Source organism: Lampetra planeri, chromosome 64 (genome assembly GCF_965212315.1).
Source record: "Lampetra planeri chromosome 64, kcLamPlan1.2.h2, whole genome shotgun sequence".
In the NCBI taxonomy this organism is placed as follows: Eukaryota; Metazoa; Chordata; class Hyperoartia; order Petromyzontiformes; family Petromyzontidae; genus Lampetra; species Lampetra planeri.
The window spans coordinates 2732504-2748906 of record NC_136170.1 but is presented as its reverse complement, the minus strand read 5'-3'; the positions used below and the strand labels follow the sequence as shown (position 1 = coordinate 2748906).

Below are 16403 nucleotides of genomic sequence, written 5' to 3'. Positions count from 1 at the left end.
TATCTCAGCTTTGCTGGCTACAGCATCTCTAACACGGTCATTATTAATCACCTGAGAGGTATGACCAGGGCTTGAACCCAGGATCTCAGCTGTGTTGGCTACAGCGTCTCTAGCACGGCCATTACAAATCTTTCTGTGAGCTATGACCAGGGCTTGAACCCAGCATATCAGCTGTGTTGGCTACAGCGTCTCTAACTCGGCCATTACTAATCCTCCTGGTAGAGACACCCAAGCCCAGGGCTCGAATCCAGGATCTTTTGTGTTCCTTCTCCGCCGCACCTACGATTATCCACGGTTGGCTACGTAGAGCGCGAAAGAAGTTCAACCTACGTGCACGTAGGGACTACAGCATCTCCGACACAGCCGTGATGAGAGACACCCGGGCACGGGGCTTGAACCAGAGGTCGCAATCGGGTACCTGATACCCGTACCCTACCCGATACTCGGCTACCCGTACCCGGCCGGGTACGGGTAGGCCGTGAGTCACTGGTGAGTCACCGTTTGTCACTCATTTCCCAACGTCTTGTCTCTTCTCACAAGTTCCTAGAATCAACCCACCTGCGCCTGCAACATGGCTTCATCCCAGAGATCGCAATCAGGTACCCGTACCCTACCCGATACCCGGCCGGGTACGGGTAACCGGGTACGGCCGGGTACGGGTACGGGTACCCGATTGCGACCCTGGTGCGGCCGGGTACGGGTACGGGTAAGGAATCAAAACCCGTTTGCGACCTCTGTTGCTGTGCCGTGTTTAATCAATGGGGTCGAGTGCTGGAACCGCGATTCATATCAAGAGAGAAGACGCGTCAGTCCACGTGTACCTGACTTTGACGCGACAGTCCGGGGCGGGCACGCGGCTAATGTTTAACCACGTTGAGAGATAATTGTTTTTTTACCCTTCTATCTGGCAACAAAACTGACACCTTTTTTTACAAGGAGTCATGTTTGCATAGACCACAATACCCGCAGTCGTAATGCAAACAAAAAACATAACTCTGATAATGTATGTGCACTGTCCTTGAAGTTGATCGGTCAACTCGGCTCTAAGGAAAACTGTCTCGGGTGTGGACCAATCAACTTAAAGGACAGTGCATAGGTCAACTCGGCCTCAAACGAGTACCTGGTGCGGTGTGTAAACATCGCCACTGGGGAGACAAAGGCGGCCGGGCGTGGTGTTGGCCACCCACCCCCTCGTGTGCCGTTCCGGCCTTCATAGGTGCTCGCTAACAGCACTTGCCCCTACAGTCTGTTAAGGCTACACGGGAGATCTTTGTCTTTGGTGTGTGTGTGTGCCGGCGTGATGCTGAGAAGTGTCCCCTTTTTAAATCCTTTATATTAAGTTCGCTTGCTTGCTTGCTTAGGACCGTGCAAATCTTTCGGTCGTTTTTTAACCCACTTCCCGTGATCCAATCGAGCTGACATTTTCCACACAGACTCGTTGTGCGTGACAATTAATGTTCGTGAAAATTTTTTTCCAAAATTTTACACCGTTTTTAAATATTTAATTACCAATTGTTTAATGCTGCCAGAGGACGAGAGGACTCTAGCCGCCCCGATGCCACGCATATAAAGGATTTATAGTGAAAAACTTTTTTGTTGTTATATTACTCCGCTTGTTACTTAATTGGGTGAAGCTGGCATATCAACGTCACCTCCCCCCCCCCTTGACTGAATCACCTCCCTTGGCTTATAAGAAATGCCCGCGCGTTGAATGCCGCTGTTAATGGGTCTCGGCTGTTTGAATTGTTCCATGAGCGTGAATTGCATTGTTGTTGCCACCGCTGCCACTCTGCAGATAGAAACCCGGAGTTTTGAATATTTGGACAGGGAGATTGGTATCCGGTGCGGGTCCCAAGATGATAACGAGGTAATGATAGTCACTGACATAGCGGGTGTCAGTGGCTCTTGAGATAAACACATTCCTCCTGCGGAGGGAGCTGGTAGGAACGTTGGGTTGCTCGATCAATGGCCTGCAGGGTCAACGGCGGCGTGGTGTATTCAGCAAATATGGCCGACGTGAGTAGGTTAAACGTTGAGTTTTATAAGGGCACCACGGGGTGACCAGCCCCTCTCCACCCAGCCCCACCCCTCCCACCCCCCACCTAGCCCCACCCCACCCTCCCCACCCAACCTCACCCTCCCCACCCAGCCCCACCCCACCCTCCCCACCCAGCCCCTCCCCACCCTCCCCACCCAGCCCCTCTCCACCCTCCCCACCCAGCCCCTCCCCACCCTCCCCACCCAGCCCCTCTCCACCCTCCCCACCCAGCCCCTCCCCACTCTCCCCACCCAGCCCCTCCCCACCCTCCCCACCCAGCCCCTCCCCACCCTCCCCACCCAGCCCCTCTCCACCCTCCCCACCCAGCCCCTCCCCACTCTCCCCACCCAGCCCCTCCCCACCCTCCCCACCCAGCCCCTCTCCACCCTCCCCACCCAGCCCCTCCCCACCCTCCCCTCCCTACCCAGCCCCACCCTCCCCACCCTCCCCACGCTCCCTACCCTCCCTACCCAGCCCCACCCTCCCCATCCCAGAGGTCGCAATCGGGTACCCGATACCCGTACCCTACCCGATACCCGGCTACCCGTACCCGGTCGGGTATGGGTAGCCGTTTGCGACCCTGGTGCGGCCGGGTACGGGCACGGGTAGGCCGTGAGTCACTGGTGAGTTACCGTTTGTCACTCATTTCCCAACGTCTTGTCTCTTCTCACAATTCAAGTTCCTAGAATGAACCCACCCGCGCCTGCAACATGGCTTCATCCCAGAGGTCGCAATCGGGTACCCGATACCCGTACCCTACCTGTACCCGGCCGGGTATGGTTAGGGTACGGGTACGGCCGGGTACGGGTACCCGTTTGCGACCCTGGTGCGCCTGGGTACGGGTACGGGAAAGGAATCAAAACCTGTTTGCGACCTCTGGGTCAGATGCGCCGGGAAGATTCTCTGTCAAGGATTCAGGAGGTCCTAATCACGGCCAGTGCCGCCACCGTCACCACCAGCAACCACCACGACTCCTTCTCCTCACCCCGCTCCTCCCTCCTCCAAACCCCCCCTCACGCCTCCCTCCCAAATAGCAGGAATAACCAGGGCGGCCTGCCAGATTCGAACCACGAAGCTCTCTCCAACGTTCGTTCTGAGCTGGGCGCCGCTGATCTTGGGGTCGTACTTCCCGTCGACCGAATTCACTTTTTCTCCGTGTGCCCCCCCCCCCCGCCCCCCCCCACAGGTGAAGGTACAATGAGCTGGCGGTGACGTAAGATGTCATTTGGTTCGACGGCTGCGATTGTGGACATCTCCCAAGGTGCGTGCTTCTAATTCTGCTGTGGCCCTCTGTGGAACACTTTAAACACATTCCTCCTGCGGAGGGAGCTGGTAGTGACGTTGGGTTGCTCGGTCAATGGCCTGCAGGGTCAACGGCGGCGTGGTGTATTCCGCAAATATGCCCGACTGTGAGGGCGGGCACAAGCCGGCGTGAGTAGGTTAAACGTTGAGTTTTATAAGGGCACCACGGGGTGACCAGCCCTTCCCCACCCAGCCCCACCCTTCACCCAGCCCCACCCTCCCCTCCCCACCCAGCCCCTCCCCACCCTCCCCGTGTGGTGGCGGTGTGGGGGGTTTCGCGACGCATTTTTATCGATCGAACCCAAAATATAATTTCGAGTGCAAACGAAATGCGAGTATTCGCTTTCACCGATTCTCCCTACATTCGCACGCGGTGCCGTCGTTACGAGCTTGCCGGGAGCGAGCGAGGCCTGGGGGGGGGGGGGGGGGGGAGGTAGGGGGTGGTGGTGAGTGACCGACGGAGTTGTTTCATTGCCGAATTGAGTGCCAAACGGTGACTCGCCAGTGACTCACGGCCTACCCGTACCCGTACCCCGGCCGCACCAGGGTCGCAAACGGGTACCCGTAACCTACCCGATACCCGTACCCAACCCATACCCGGCCGGGTACGGGTAGCCGGGTATCGGGTAGGGTACGGGTATCGGGTACCCGGTTGCGACCTCTGGCTTGCCGGGAGCGAGCGAGGCCTGGGGGAGGTAGGGGGTGGTGGTGAGAGACCGACGGTGTTGTTTCATTGCCGATGCAGGGGATGGGCGGTTGGCGCCGGTCGGCATCGGCTCCGCCGGGAACGGCGGAGAAGCGGGCAGCGCCGGCGGCGGCGGCAGCGGCAGCAGCAGGGATGGAGCGCAGAGGCAGCAGCAGCAGCAGCTGGAGCAGCAGCAGCAGCAGCAGGAGAGGGAGCGCCAGGAGGGGTTGCTTGCTGCCACCAGCCTCCTCAATACCATCCAGAGCCGCGTGCTCGACACCATCATGATGGAGATGCGTGACGTCAGCGGTGGGTGTGCCCGCGCTACGCACGCGCGAGACAAAGGGCAAAGATCCCTCCCTTCCGTGTAGCCTTCAACAGGCCGTAGGGGCAAGTGGTGTTGGCGAGTACCTGCGAAGGACGGCTTGGCACGCGTGCAACGAGCTAAACACGAGAAGCGAACGCGCGTTAGCGCGGCGTGCAAGTGGCGCTGATGCACGCTCTTGCAAGATGAAGGGCCTTGATTGTGTACACCAACACCCTCCCATAGGCCCGGACTTCAAGGACAGTGCATACATTATCAGAGTTGTGTTTTTTTGTTTGCATTACGACTGCAGGTATTGTGGTCTATGCAAACATGACTCTTTGTAAAAAAGGTGTCAGTTTTGTTGCCAGATAGAAGGGTAAAACAACAATTATATTTTTACTGATAAATGCGGTTCCAATGGTGTAAATGCTTAACCCTGAGCTCTCATACTCTGATGGTGCATTGTCTTTGAGTTGTGCGCCTTTTGGCGTCATCTGGTCCAACACCATGTGAGACTAGGCTCTAAGGAAAGCTGTCTCGTGTGTGGACCAATCAACTTCAAGGACAGTGCATACAGAGTTATGTTTTTTGTTTGCATTATGAATGCAGGTATTGTGGTCTATGCAAACATGACTCCTTGTAAAAAAAGGTGTCAGTTTTGTTGCCAAATAGAAGGGTAAACAAAACAATGATCATACCCACGTAAATTCATCAATCGGCTGAAAACACGTCGGTTATATACGGGCACCACCTCCGTGTGTTTTGCGGATGAGCGCGGCGTCGCGAGAGGCAGCTTGCACGAATGACGTCGCCTTTTAAAATCCTTCATATTAAGTTCGCTCGCTTGCTTGCTTAGGACCGTGCAAATGTTTCGGTCGTTTTTTAACCCACTTCCCGTGATCCAATCGAGCTGACATTTTGCACACAGACTCGTTGTGCGAGACAATTTATGTTCGTGAAAAAAAAATTCCCAAAATTTTACACCGTTTAGGGAAAACAAATTAAATATTTAATTACCAATTGCTTAATACTGGCAGGCAATCATCTGACCCATAGGTGGCAGCCATCTCAAGCCAGAGGACGAGAGGACTCTAGCCGCCACGCATATAAAGGATTTATAGTGAAAAACTTTGTTTTTACGGGTTTACTTGTTAAATCCTTTATATTAAGTTCGCTTGCTTGCTTAGGACCGTGCAAATCTTTCGGTCGTTTTTTAACCCACTTCCCGTGATCCAATCGAGCTGACATTTTGCACACAGACTCGTTGTGCGTGACAATTAATGTTCGTGAAAATTTTTTTCCAAATTTTTACACTTTTTAGGGCAAAAAATTATATTTAATTACCAATTGCTTAATGGTGCAATGCAATCATCTGACCCATAGGTGGCAGCCATCTCAAGCCAGAGGACGAGAGGACTCTAGCCGCCACGCATATAAAAGGATTTATAGTGAAAAAGTTTCTTTTTACGGGTTATACTTGTTAGTTGCTGCCGTTCCTTTATTTCACCCGCATGTGCGTGCCGTCCCAACCAACCCTGGCTGCTGCATCCTCAGCGCCTGGATTACAGCTGTGTGCGTGCCACTTGGGCCGTTGGGTGTTTCAATTGAACCCATCGAGATCTCACCCCGGACTCGGAGATTCTACAGGGGAGGGGTCGCTCATCTTTCTGTCTCTGTCTCTCTCCCCCCCGTGTGTCTCTCTCTCGTGTCTCTCCCCTGTGTCTCTCTCCCGTGTCTCTCTCTCTGTGTCTCCCCCCCGTGTCTCTCTCCCCATGTCTCCCCCCCGTGTCTCCCCCCCGTGTCTCCCCCCCGTGTCTCCCTCCCCGTGTCTCTCCCCGTGTCTCTCCCCCGTGTCTCTCTCTCGTGTCTCTCCCCCGTGTCTCTCCCCCGTGTCTCTCTCCCCCGTGTCTCTCCCACGTGTCTCTCTCCCCGTGTCTCCCCCCCGTGTCTCTCCCCCGTGTCTCTCCCCGTGTCTCTCCCCCGTGTCTCCCCCCCCCCCCCCGTATCTCTCCCCGTGTGTCTCTCTCCCCGTGTGTCTCTCTCCCCGTGTGTCTCTCTGTTCGTGTGTCTCTCTCTCTCCATGTCTCCCCCGCCCCGTGTCTCTCTCACCGTGTCTTTCACCGTGTCTCTCCTGTGTCTCCCCCCCGTGTCTCTCCCCGTTTCTCTCTCTCTCCCGTGTCTCTCCCCGTGTCTCTCCCCCCCCCGTCTCTCCCCGTGTCTCTCCCCCCGTGTCTCTCCCCCGTGTTTCTCCCCCGTGTGTCTCTCTCCCCGTGGGTCTCTCTCCCCGTGTGTCTCTTCCCCCGTGTGTCTCTCTCCCCGTGGGTCTCTCTCCCCGTGTGTCTCTCCCGTGTCTCCCCCCCGTCTCTCTCCCCCCGTGTCTCTCCCCGTGTCTCTCCCCTGTGTCTCTCCCCGTGTCTCTCCCCTGTGTCTCCCCCCCCCCCCCGTGTCTCCCCCCCGTGTCTCCCCCCCATCTCTCCCCCGTGTCTCTACCCTCCGTGTCTCCCCCCCGTGTCTCTCCCCCCCCCACCCCCCGTGTCTCCCCCCCCCTCGTGTCTCCCCCCGTCTCTCTCCCACCGTGCCTCTCTCCCCCCGTGTCTCTCCCCGTGTCTCTCCCCGTGTCTCCCGTGTCTCTCTCTCCCCGTGTCTCTCCCCCATGTCTCTCTCCCCCGTGTCTCCCCCCCGTGTCTCTCCCCCCCCCCCCCCCGTGTCTCCCCCCGTCTCTCCCCATGTCTCTCCCCGTGTCTCTCCCCTGTGTCTCTCCCCGTGTCTCTCCCCTGTGTCTCCTCCCCCCCCCCTGTGTCTCCCCCCCGTGTCTCCCCCCCATCTCTCCCCCGTGTCTCTACCCTCCGTGTCTCCCCCCCGTGTCTCTCCCCCCCCCCACCCCCCGTGTCTCCCCCCGTCTCTCTCCCACCGTGCCTCTTTCCCCCCGTGTCTCTCCCCGTGTCTCTCCCCGTGTCTCCCGTGTCTCTCCCCATTTCTCTCTCTCTCCCCGTGTCTCTCCCCCGTGTCTCTCTCCCTCGTGTTTCTCCCCCGTGTCTCTCCCCCGTGTCTCTCTCTCCCCGTGTCTCTCCCCGTGTCTCTCCCCACCCCCCCCCCCCCTGTGTCTCCCCCCCGTGTCTCCCCCCCATCTCTCCCCATGTCTCTCCCCGTGTCTCTCCCCCATGTCTCTCTCCCCCGTGTCTCTCCCCCCCGTCTCTCCCCGTGTCTCCCCCCGTCTCTCCCACCGTGCCACAGGCCCCACACCTCCACCTCCGAGCTCCGCCACCGACACGCCACCGCCGCAGAAGCGCAAGAAGGGCCCGGCGCCCAAGATGCTGGGCAACGAGCTGTGCTCGGTGTGCGGGGACAAGGCCTCGGGCTTCCACTACAACGTGCTCAGCTGCGAGGGCTGCAAGGGCTTCTTCCGGCGCAGCATCATCAAGGGCGCCAGCTACGCCTGCAAGACGGGCGCCCGCTGCGAGATCGACGTCTACATGCGGCGCAAGTGCCAGGAGTGTCGCCTGCAGAAGTGCCGCTCCGTCGGCATGCTGGAGCAGTGTGAGTGGGGGGGGGGGGTGGGTGGGCAGGGTGGATGGGCAGGGTGGGTGGGCAGGGTGGGTGGGCAGGGTGGCCAGGGTGGGTGGGCAGGGTGGGTGGGCAGGGTGGCCAGGGTGGGTGGGCAGGGTGGGTGGGCAGGGTGGGTGGGCAGGGTGGCCAGGGTGGGTGGGCAGGGTGGGTGGGCAGGGCTGGCTACACCCACCCACCCGTCTCGTGTGCCGTGGCTGCTACCCGCTGACAGCACTTGGCCCAACAGTCTGTTAAGGCTATCTGGGTGGGGGGGGGGGTGTTTGTCTTTGTGCGTGCGTGTCTCGTTTTTTACACTGAAATAAGCCGACCACACACCACACATCACACACACCACACACATCACACACCACACATCACACACCCACCCCCTGCCCCTCTCGCCTTTGCGTCGGCTACCATTCAAGCAGAGAAGTGAACTGTGGGATCCTGTTGCTGACCTACAAGACACTCGCTGGGTTCGCTCCCTGCAAAATGTACCACGAGGTCATTTCTGTTGACCCTCCAACGAGGTCCCGAAGATCTTTGAATCGCCTTCTAAGGGCTCGGAGGTCAAGGGTCATTCCCCGGGGTGATCGGGCTTTTTGCCAGTGCGGTTTCCATGCTTTGAAACGCTTTTTCCTTTGCTCTTGAGACGATCGCCATCGTTTTCATAACTTACGGATGACATGCGCCGCTTTGCAAACGTGAATTGTCACCTTCTTGGTTCTTTCGGTAAAGTCACGTAGAAGGGAAGTAATAAAATGATAAAAATTAAACAGTGAAATAATTTCGATTTAAAGCTTTCGTGACTGCAGGGATTCATCTTCTTGGTTCTTTCGGTAAAGTCACGTAGAAGGGAAAAAATAAAATAATAAAAATTAAACATAATAAACTAATTTCGATTTAAAGCTTTCGTGACTGCAGGGATTCATCTTCTTGGTTCTTTCGGTAAAGTCACGTAGAAGGGAAATAATAAAATAATAAAAATAAAACATAATAAAATAATTCTCACGACGTTTCGGCCACAACGCAAGCAGCCGTCCTCAGGTGAAGAACAGGTCTGTCGGGGAGACAGCGTCTGAATGAAACACCACCAGGCTTGGCAGCGTATATTCAAGCTGGGTTGGAGGGGGAAGAGCGCCTTGACAAAATAATTTGCATATCAAGAGGAATTTAGCATATTTATGGGAAATGCAGGAATGTGATTAGTACTACTTGTCAAATGCGTAGGAGGTGGGCGGGGGGGGGGTTTCAAAGTCATATTATGCCCGTGCGTTATGTAGGATTAGCAGCGTCAAAGAGAGGAAGTAGCAGTAAGAAAGGGAAGGAATTTTTAATAGTAAGGCGTTGCAGCAGACAGACCACCAAGTAAAAAACTTCAATATAAACTACATCAATATCATCAATATACTAAATATACTCTCCAATATGCTGAGCTACTGGCTGCTGCAGCGCCTTACTATTAAAAATTCCTTGACCTCACATTTCTCAAACCCCCCCCCCCCCTTCGTCACACATCATCACAAATGTCTGACCCCCCCCCCCCTAGGTGCGTGACGTCATTTATGGGCGGATTAGCAGCTTCAAAGGGAATTATCTCCGTTGTTGTTGTTGCCTGCCCACCGTTAGGCGTGCTGTCGGAGGAGCAAATCCGGCAGAAGAAACGTCGGAAAAACGACGAACCCGGCACTCGCATCCTCATCGTCTTCCACCACCACCACCACCGCCGCCACCACCTCATCATCGTCGTCATCGGCGGCGTCGTCTTCGCTGTCGTCTTGCGTCGCCCCCTTCCCCGGCCCGTCGTGCCCGTCGACCGGCGTGGCGGCCGAGCCGCTGACGCCGAAGCAGAACGACATGATCCAGAGGCTGGTGGCGGCACAGCAGCAGTGCAACAAGCGTTCGTTCAGCGACCAGCCCAAGGTCACGGTACGCCCAGAGGTCGCTAACGAGTTTTTGATTGCTTACCCGTACCCGGCCGCGCCAGGGTCGCAAACGGGTTATCCGTATGATAATAGATTTTTTACCCTTTTATCTGGCAACAAAACTGACACCTTTTTACAAGGAGTCATGTTTGCATAGACTGCAAAAAGGTGTCAGTTTTGTTGCCAGATAGAAGGGTAAAAAATCAATTATCATATTTTTACTGGCAAATGAGGTTCCCATAGGGTTATCCATACCCTGCCCGATACCCGGCTACCCGTACCCGGCCTGGTATCGGGTAGGGTACGGGTATCGGGTACCCGATTGCAACTTTTGGGATGAAGCCATGTTGCAGGCGCGGGTGGGCTGATTCTTGGAACTTGAAATGTGAGAAGAGACAAGACGTTGGGAAATGATTGACAAACGGTGACTCACCAGTGACTCACGGCCTACCCGTACCCGGCCGCACCAGGGTCGCAAACGGGTAACCCGTACCCGGCCGGCCGGGTACGGGTTACCCGTACCCTACCCGATACCTCTCTCCTCTCTCTCCCTTCCCCCCCCTCTCCATCTTTCTCTCCTCTTTCCCCACCCATAGTCCCCCCCTCTGTCTCCTCTCACCCTCTCTCCCCACCTTTCTCTCCCCCCTCCCCTCCTCCCTCTCTCTCGCCTCTCCACTCCCAACTCCCCTCCTCCCTCTCTCTCCACTCTCTCCTTCCCCCTCTCCCTTCCCCCTCTCCATCTCTCCTCTCTCTCTTTTTTTTCCGATCAGTGGAAACAAGAAGATGCTCGGTGTAGTCGGCACTTTGCTTCGTTCATCATTTCGTTAATTTTTTTAAATAACTTTGCTTTATGCAAACCCCCACCTCTCGCTCACTCTCTCTCACTCTCTCACTCTCTCTCGCTCACTCTCTCGCTCACTCTCTCGCTCACTCTCTCGCTCACTCTCTCGCTCACTCTCTCGCTCACTCTCTCGCTCACTCTCTCGCTCACTCTCTCGCTCACTCTCTCGCTCACTCGCTCTCCCCGCTCACTCTCTCGCTCACTCTCTCGCTCTCTCGCTCGCTCTCTCGCTCGCTCTCCCGCTCACTCTCCCGCTCACTCTCTCGCTCACTCTCCCCGCTCACTCTCCTCGCTCACTCTCTCGCTCACTCTCTCGCTCACTCGCTCACTCTCTCACTCACTCTCTCACTCTCTCACTCACTCTCTCGCTCGCTCTCCCGCTCACTCTCTCGCTCGCTCTCTCGCTCGCTCTCTCGCTCGCTCTCTCGCTCGCTCTCCCGCTCGCTCTCCCGCTCACTCTCTCGCTCACTCTCTCGCTCACTCTCTCGCTCTCTCTCTCGCTCACTCTCTCGCTCTCTCTCTCGCTCACTCTCTCGCTCGCTCTCTCGCTCGCTCTCTCGCTCGCTCTCTCGCTCGCTCTCCCGCTCACTCTCTCGCTCACTCTCCCGCTCACTCTCTCGCTCGCTCTCTCCCTCCTCCCCCGCGCACCTCCACACAGCCGTGGCCGATGAGCGCCGACCCGCACAACCGCGAGGCGAGGCAGCAGCGCTTCGCCCACTTCACGGAGCTCGCCATCATCTCGGTGCAGGAGATCGTCGACTTCGCCAAGCAGGTGCCGGGCTTCCTGGAGCTGTGCCGCGAGGATCAGATCGCCCTGCTGAAGGCCTCCACCATCGAGGTGACGACGCTGACCCCCCCCCACGTACCCTCCCCCCCCGTCCCCCCCCCCGTCCCCTCCCCCCCGTCCCCCCCCCCCGTCCCCCCCCCCTGTCCCTCCCCCCTCGTACACCCCCCCCCGTCCCTCCCCCCCTGTCCCCCCCCCACCGTCCCTCCTCCCCGTCCCCTCCTTCCTCGTCCCCCTCCCCCCTCGTCCCCTCCCCCTCGTCCCCCCCCCCCCATCCCCTCCCCCCTCGTCCCCCCCCCTCGTCCCCCCCCCTCGTCCCCTCCCCCTCGTCCCCCCCCCCCCCCGTCCCCCCCCCCCCGTCCCCTCCCCCCCCGTCTCCCCCCCCCCGTCCCCCCCCCCCCCGTCTCCCCCCCCCCGTCCCCCCCCCCCGTCCCCTCCCCCCCCGTCCCCCCCGTCCCCCCGTCCCCCCCCCCCCGTCCCTCCCCCCCCGTCCCCCTCCCCCCCCGTCCCCTCCCACCCCGTCAGTTTTGTTGCCACATAGAAGGGTAAAAAAACAATTATCAGCTCGTCGAATAGTTTGAATGAATGCAGGAGCTACATCGTCCGTGACGGCCGGCGTTTGCGCCCTTGCCGTAGATAATGCTGCTGGAGACGTCGCGGCGGTACAACAAGGAGGCAGACAGCATCATGTTCCTCAAGGACTTCACCTACAACAAGGACGACTTTGCCCGGGCAGGTCCGTACGCATGTGTACACGTCGCAAGCTGCACTAATCGGAGGTGCGGGGGAAGGACAGCAAACTATGGGTCTCTGTGCGAGTCTGTGGGTCTCTGTGTGAGTGAGTCTATGGGTCTTTGTGTGAGTCTGTGGGTCTTTGTGTGAGTCTGTGGGTCTTTGTGTGAGTGAGTCTATGGGTCTCTGTGTGAGTCTATGGGTCTCTGTGTGAGTCTATGGGTCTCTGTGTGAGTCTGTGGGTCTTTGTGTGAGTGAGTCTATGGGTCTCTGTGTGAGTCTATGGGTCTCTGTGTGAGTCTATGGGTCTCTGTGTGAGTCTATGGGTCTCTGTGTGAGTTTATGGGTCTCTGCGTGAGTCTATGGGTCTCTGTGTGAGTCTATGGGTCTCTGTGTGAGTCTGTGGGTCTCTGTGTGAGTCTATGGGTCTCTGTGTGAGTCTGTGGGTCTCTGTGCGAGTCTGTGGGTCTCTGTGTGAGTGAGTCTATGGGTCTTTGTGTGAGTTTATGGGTCTCTGTGTGAGTCTATGGGTCTCTGTGTGAGTCTATGGGTCTCTGTGTGAGTCTATGGGTCTCTGCGTGAGTCTATGGGTCTCTGTGTGAGTCTATGGGTCTATGTGAGTCTATGGGTCTCTGCGCGAGTCTATGGGCCGTGCTAATTGGCGGTGCGCTCACCACGCAGGCCTGCAGTTCGAGTTCATCGACCCGATTTTTGAGTTCTCGAAAGGCATGAAGGACCTCCGACTGGACGATGCTGAGTACGCGCTGCTCATCGCCATCAACATCTTCTCCGCAGGTAGGAGCCCCCCGGTGACCCCCCCCAGGTCATTGCGTGTGAGCGGTGCACTTCCTCTTTTCGTGAAAGAATTAAACTCGAACGCTGCGAGGAACACACAGCCGCGGGCTGCAAACCAGCGGGTCGTTTAAAAGCAACGCGCAGTAATGATGATGATGATGAGTCTTTCATTATACGTTGCGTCCTTCACGCGAACAGCATCCCACAATGCTCTTTGGTTGTTTCGGTAAAGTCACGTAGGGAATAAAATAAAATCAATTAAATGACGGCGATTGGTGGGTGGGAGAGCGAGTGAGGAGGTGAGCGAGTGGTTTTGTGGGTGAGTGCACGATTGAGCGGGTGAATGAGTGGATGGGTGGGTGAGCGAGTGAGCATGTGAGTGAGTGAGTGAGTGGATGAGCGAGTGAGCATGTGAGTGAGTGAGTGAGTGGATGAGCGAGTGAGTAGGTGAGTGAGTGAGTGGATTGGTGGGTGGGTGAGCGAGTGGTTTTGTGGGTGAGTGCACGATTGAGCGGGTGAATGAGTGGATGGGTGGGTGAGCGAGTGAGCATGTGAGTGAGTGAGTGAGTGGATGAGCGAGTGAGCATGTGAGTGAGTGAGTGAGTGGATGAGCGAGTGAGTAGGTGAGTGAGTGAGTGGATTGGTGGGTGGGTGAGCGAGTGGTTTTGTGGGTGAGTGCACGATTGAGCGGGTGAATGAGTGGATGGGTGGGTGAGCGAGTGAGCATGTGAGTGAGTGAGTGAGTGGATGAGCGAGTGAGTAGGTGAGTGAGTGAGTGGATTGGTGGGTGGGTGAGCGAGGTGAGCAGGTGAGTGAGTGAGTGGATTGGTGGGTGGGTGAGCGAGTGGTTTTGTGGGTGAGTGCACGATTGAGCGGGTGAATGAGTGGATGGGTGGGTGAGCGAGTGAGCATGTGAGTGAGTGAGTGAGTGGATGAGCGAGTGAGTAGGTGAGTGAGTGAGTAGATTGGTAGGTGGGTGAGCGAGTGAGCAGGTGAGTGAGTGAGTGGATTGGTGGGTGGGTGAGGGAGGGAGTGAGCGGGGGAGTGAGCGAGTGGTTTGGCGAGCGTGTGAGCGTACGAGCGAGCGAGCAGGTGATTGCGTGCGTACACACGTGCGCGTGTTTGAGCTTGTCTGTGAGCGCATGTTTGAGTGTGTGTGCGTGGGCCCCGATCATAGGTGCCACTCGCTAACAGCACTTGCCCCAACAGTCTGTTAAGGCTATACGGGGATCTTTGTCTTGTGTGTGTCTGTGTGTGTGCAGACCGCCCGAATGTTCAGGACCACCAGCTGGTGGAGAAGCTGCAACAGCCATACGTGGATGCCTTGCACGCGTACACCTGCATCCAGCGACCCACGGTACCCAGCATGCACCAGTAATACCCCATAATGCATCAGCATGAGCAATTTTCTCAGAACGCTTCGGCAAAACTCGGCGTGCGCAGCAACTGCTGAGAATGCATCGGGATTACCCAGCATGCACCACTGCTACCCAGCACACATCACGGCTACCCGCGATTCATTACCAATACCCACCGTGCTGCAGTAGCAATTACCCAGCATGCATCAAGACGAGTAATTACCCAGAATGAACCACGACTGCCCAGAATGCACCACAGCTACAGATAATGCATCAATATTACCCAACATGCACCACTGCTACCCAGCACCCAATACGGCTACCCGCAATTCGACAATACCCATCGTGCGGCAATAGCAATTACCCAGCATGCATCACGACCATTGATTACCCAGAAATGTACCACGGCTACCCAGGATGCACCACAGCTACATATAACATATCAATATTACCCAACGTGCACCACAACTACCCAGCATGCATCAGCATTACCCAACAAGTACGTGTTTTTGTACTAATAGTCTGTTAAAGGCTGCATGGGGCATCTTTATATCTGTGTGTTTGTATATGTGCGTGTGTGCGTGTACATCGTGGGGAGAGGTCGCGTAGCGATTAGCGCTACGCCGCGCTACGAACCCGCCGACACGAGTTCGATTCCCGCTCACGGCCCGCATCGGTGACGATCGTCTGAACCGGTCCTGGGCCTCCCCTAGTTCGACTCGGCCTCAAACGAGTACCTGGTGCGGCGCGTCAAAACATCGCCACTGGAAGACAAAGGCGGCCTGGCGGGCGTGGTGCTAGCCGACCACCCCCCGTCACGTGCCGCCTCACAAACCTTCGTTCTGTTCCTCGCCAACGGCACTTGCCCCCGACAATCTGTTGCCAGATTAAAGGGTAAAAAACCAATTATCATATTTTGCTACTGGCAAATGAGGTTCCAATGGTGTAAATGCTTTACCCCGAGCTCTCATACTCTGATGGTGCATTGTCTTTGAGTTGTACGCCTTTTGGCGTCATCTGGTCCAACACCATGTGAGGACTGGGCTCTAAGGAAAGCTGTCTCGGGTGTGGACCAATCAACCTCAAGGACAGTGCATACATTATCAGAGTTATGTTTTTTTGTTTGCATTATGACTGCAGGTATTTTGGTCTATGCAAACATGACTCCTTGTAAAAAAAACGAGTCAGTTTTGTTGCCAGATAGAAGGGTAAACAACCAATGATCAATCTGTTGAGGCTTTACGGGTGGCGGTGGCGGGGGGGATTGTCGCCTTCTCTCCGTAGGATCACCTGATGTTCCCGCGCATGCTCATGAAGCTGGTGTCCCTGCGCACGCTGAGCAGCGTCCACTCGGAGCAGGTCTTCGCGCTGCGCCTCCAGGACAAAAAACTTCCGCCCCTCCTGTCCGAGATCTGGGACGTTCATGAGTGAGCGGGTGTCCGCCGTGGCTGCTGGGACGATGCACGGCACCGCAGCTGCCACCGTCACCGCCGCCATCGCTGCTGCCACCACCATCGCCACCACCGTCACCACCGCCACTGCCACCACCGCCACCACCGTCGCCACCCCGCCCACCACCGTCACCACCGTCACCACCGTCGCCACCCACCGCCACCCACCGTCACTGCCGTCACCACCGTCACCACCACCGTCACCACCGTCACCACCACCGCCACCGTCGCCACCACCGTCACCACCACCGCCACCACCGTCACCACCGCCACCACCGTCACCACCACCGCCACCACCGTCACCACCGTCACCATCACCGTCACCACCGCCACCACCGCCACCACCGTCACCACCGTCACCACCGTCACCACCGCCACCACCGTCGCCACCGCCGCCACCACCGCCACCACCACCGTCACCACCGCCACCACCGTCACCACCGTCGCCACCACCGCCACCACCACCACCGTCGCCACCACCGTCACCACCACCGTCACCACCGCCACCGTCACCACCCCGCCACCACCGTCATCACCGTCACCACCACCGTCACCACCACCGTCACCGTCACCACCACCGCCACCACCGTCACCACCGTCACCACCGTCACCACCATCACCACCGTCACCACCGTCACC

General features: G+C 57.4%; 1 protein-coding gene across 1 annotated transcript in view; it reads left to right on the top strand.

Annotated features, from left to right (window-relative positions):
• Nucleotides 1-15913, top strand: part of LOC144737103 (oxysterols receptor LXR-alpha-like) — a 31332-nt gene extending 15419 nt beyond the window's left edge. Inside the window, 10 exon segments of the mRNA XM_078619778.1 lie at nucleotides 3225-3299; nucleotides 4086-4334; nucleotides 7567-7869; nucleotides 9508-9569; nucleotides 9571-9807; nucleotides 11303-11482; nucleotides 12065-12164; nucleotides 12842-12955; nucleotides 14218-14312; nucleotides 15598-15913. Of these exon segments, the coding sequence (XP_078475904.1) occupies nucleotides 3257-3299; nucleotides 4086-4334; nucleotides 7567-7869; nucleotides 9508-9569; nucleotides 9571-9807; nucleotides 11303-11482; nucleotides 12065-12164; nucleotides 12842-12955; nucleotides 14218-14312; nucleotides 15598-15744 (1530 nt within the window). The 5' untranslated portion in view covers nucleotides 3225-3256 and the 3' untranslated portion in view covers nucleotides 15745-15913.
• The last annotated feature ends 490 nt before the right edge of the window (nucleotides 15914-16403 follow it).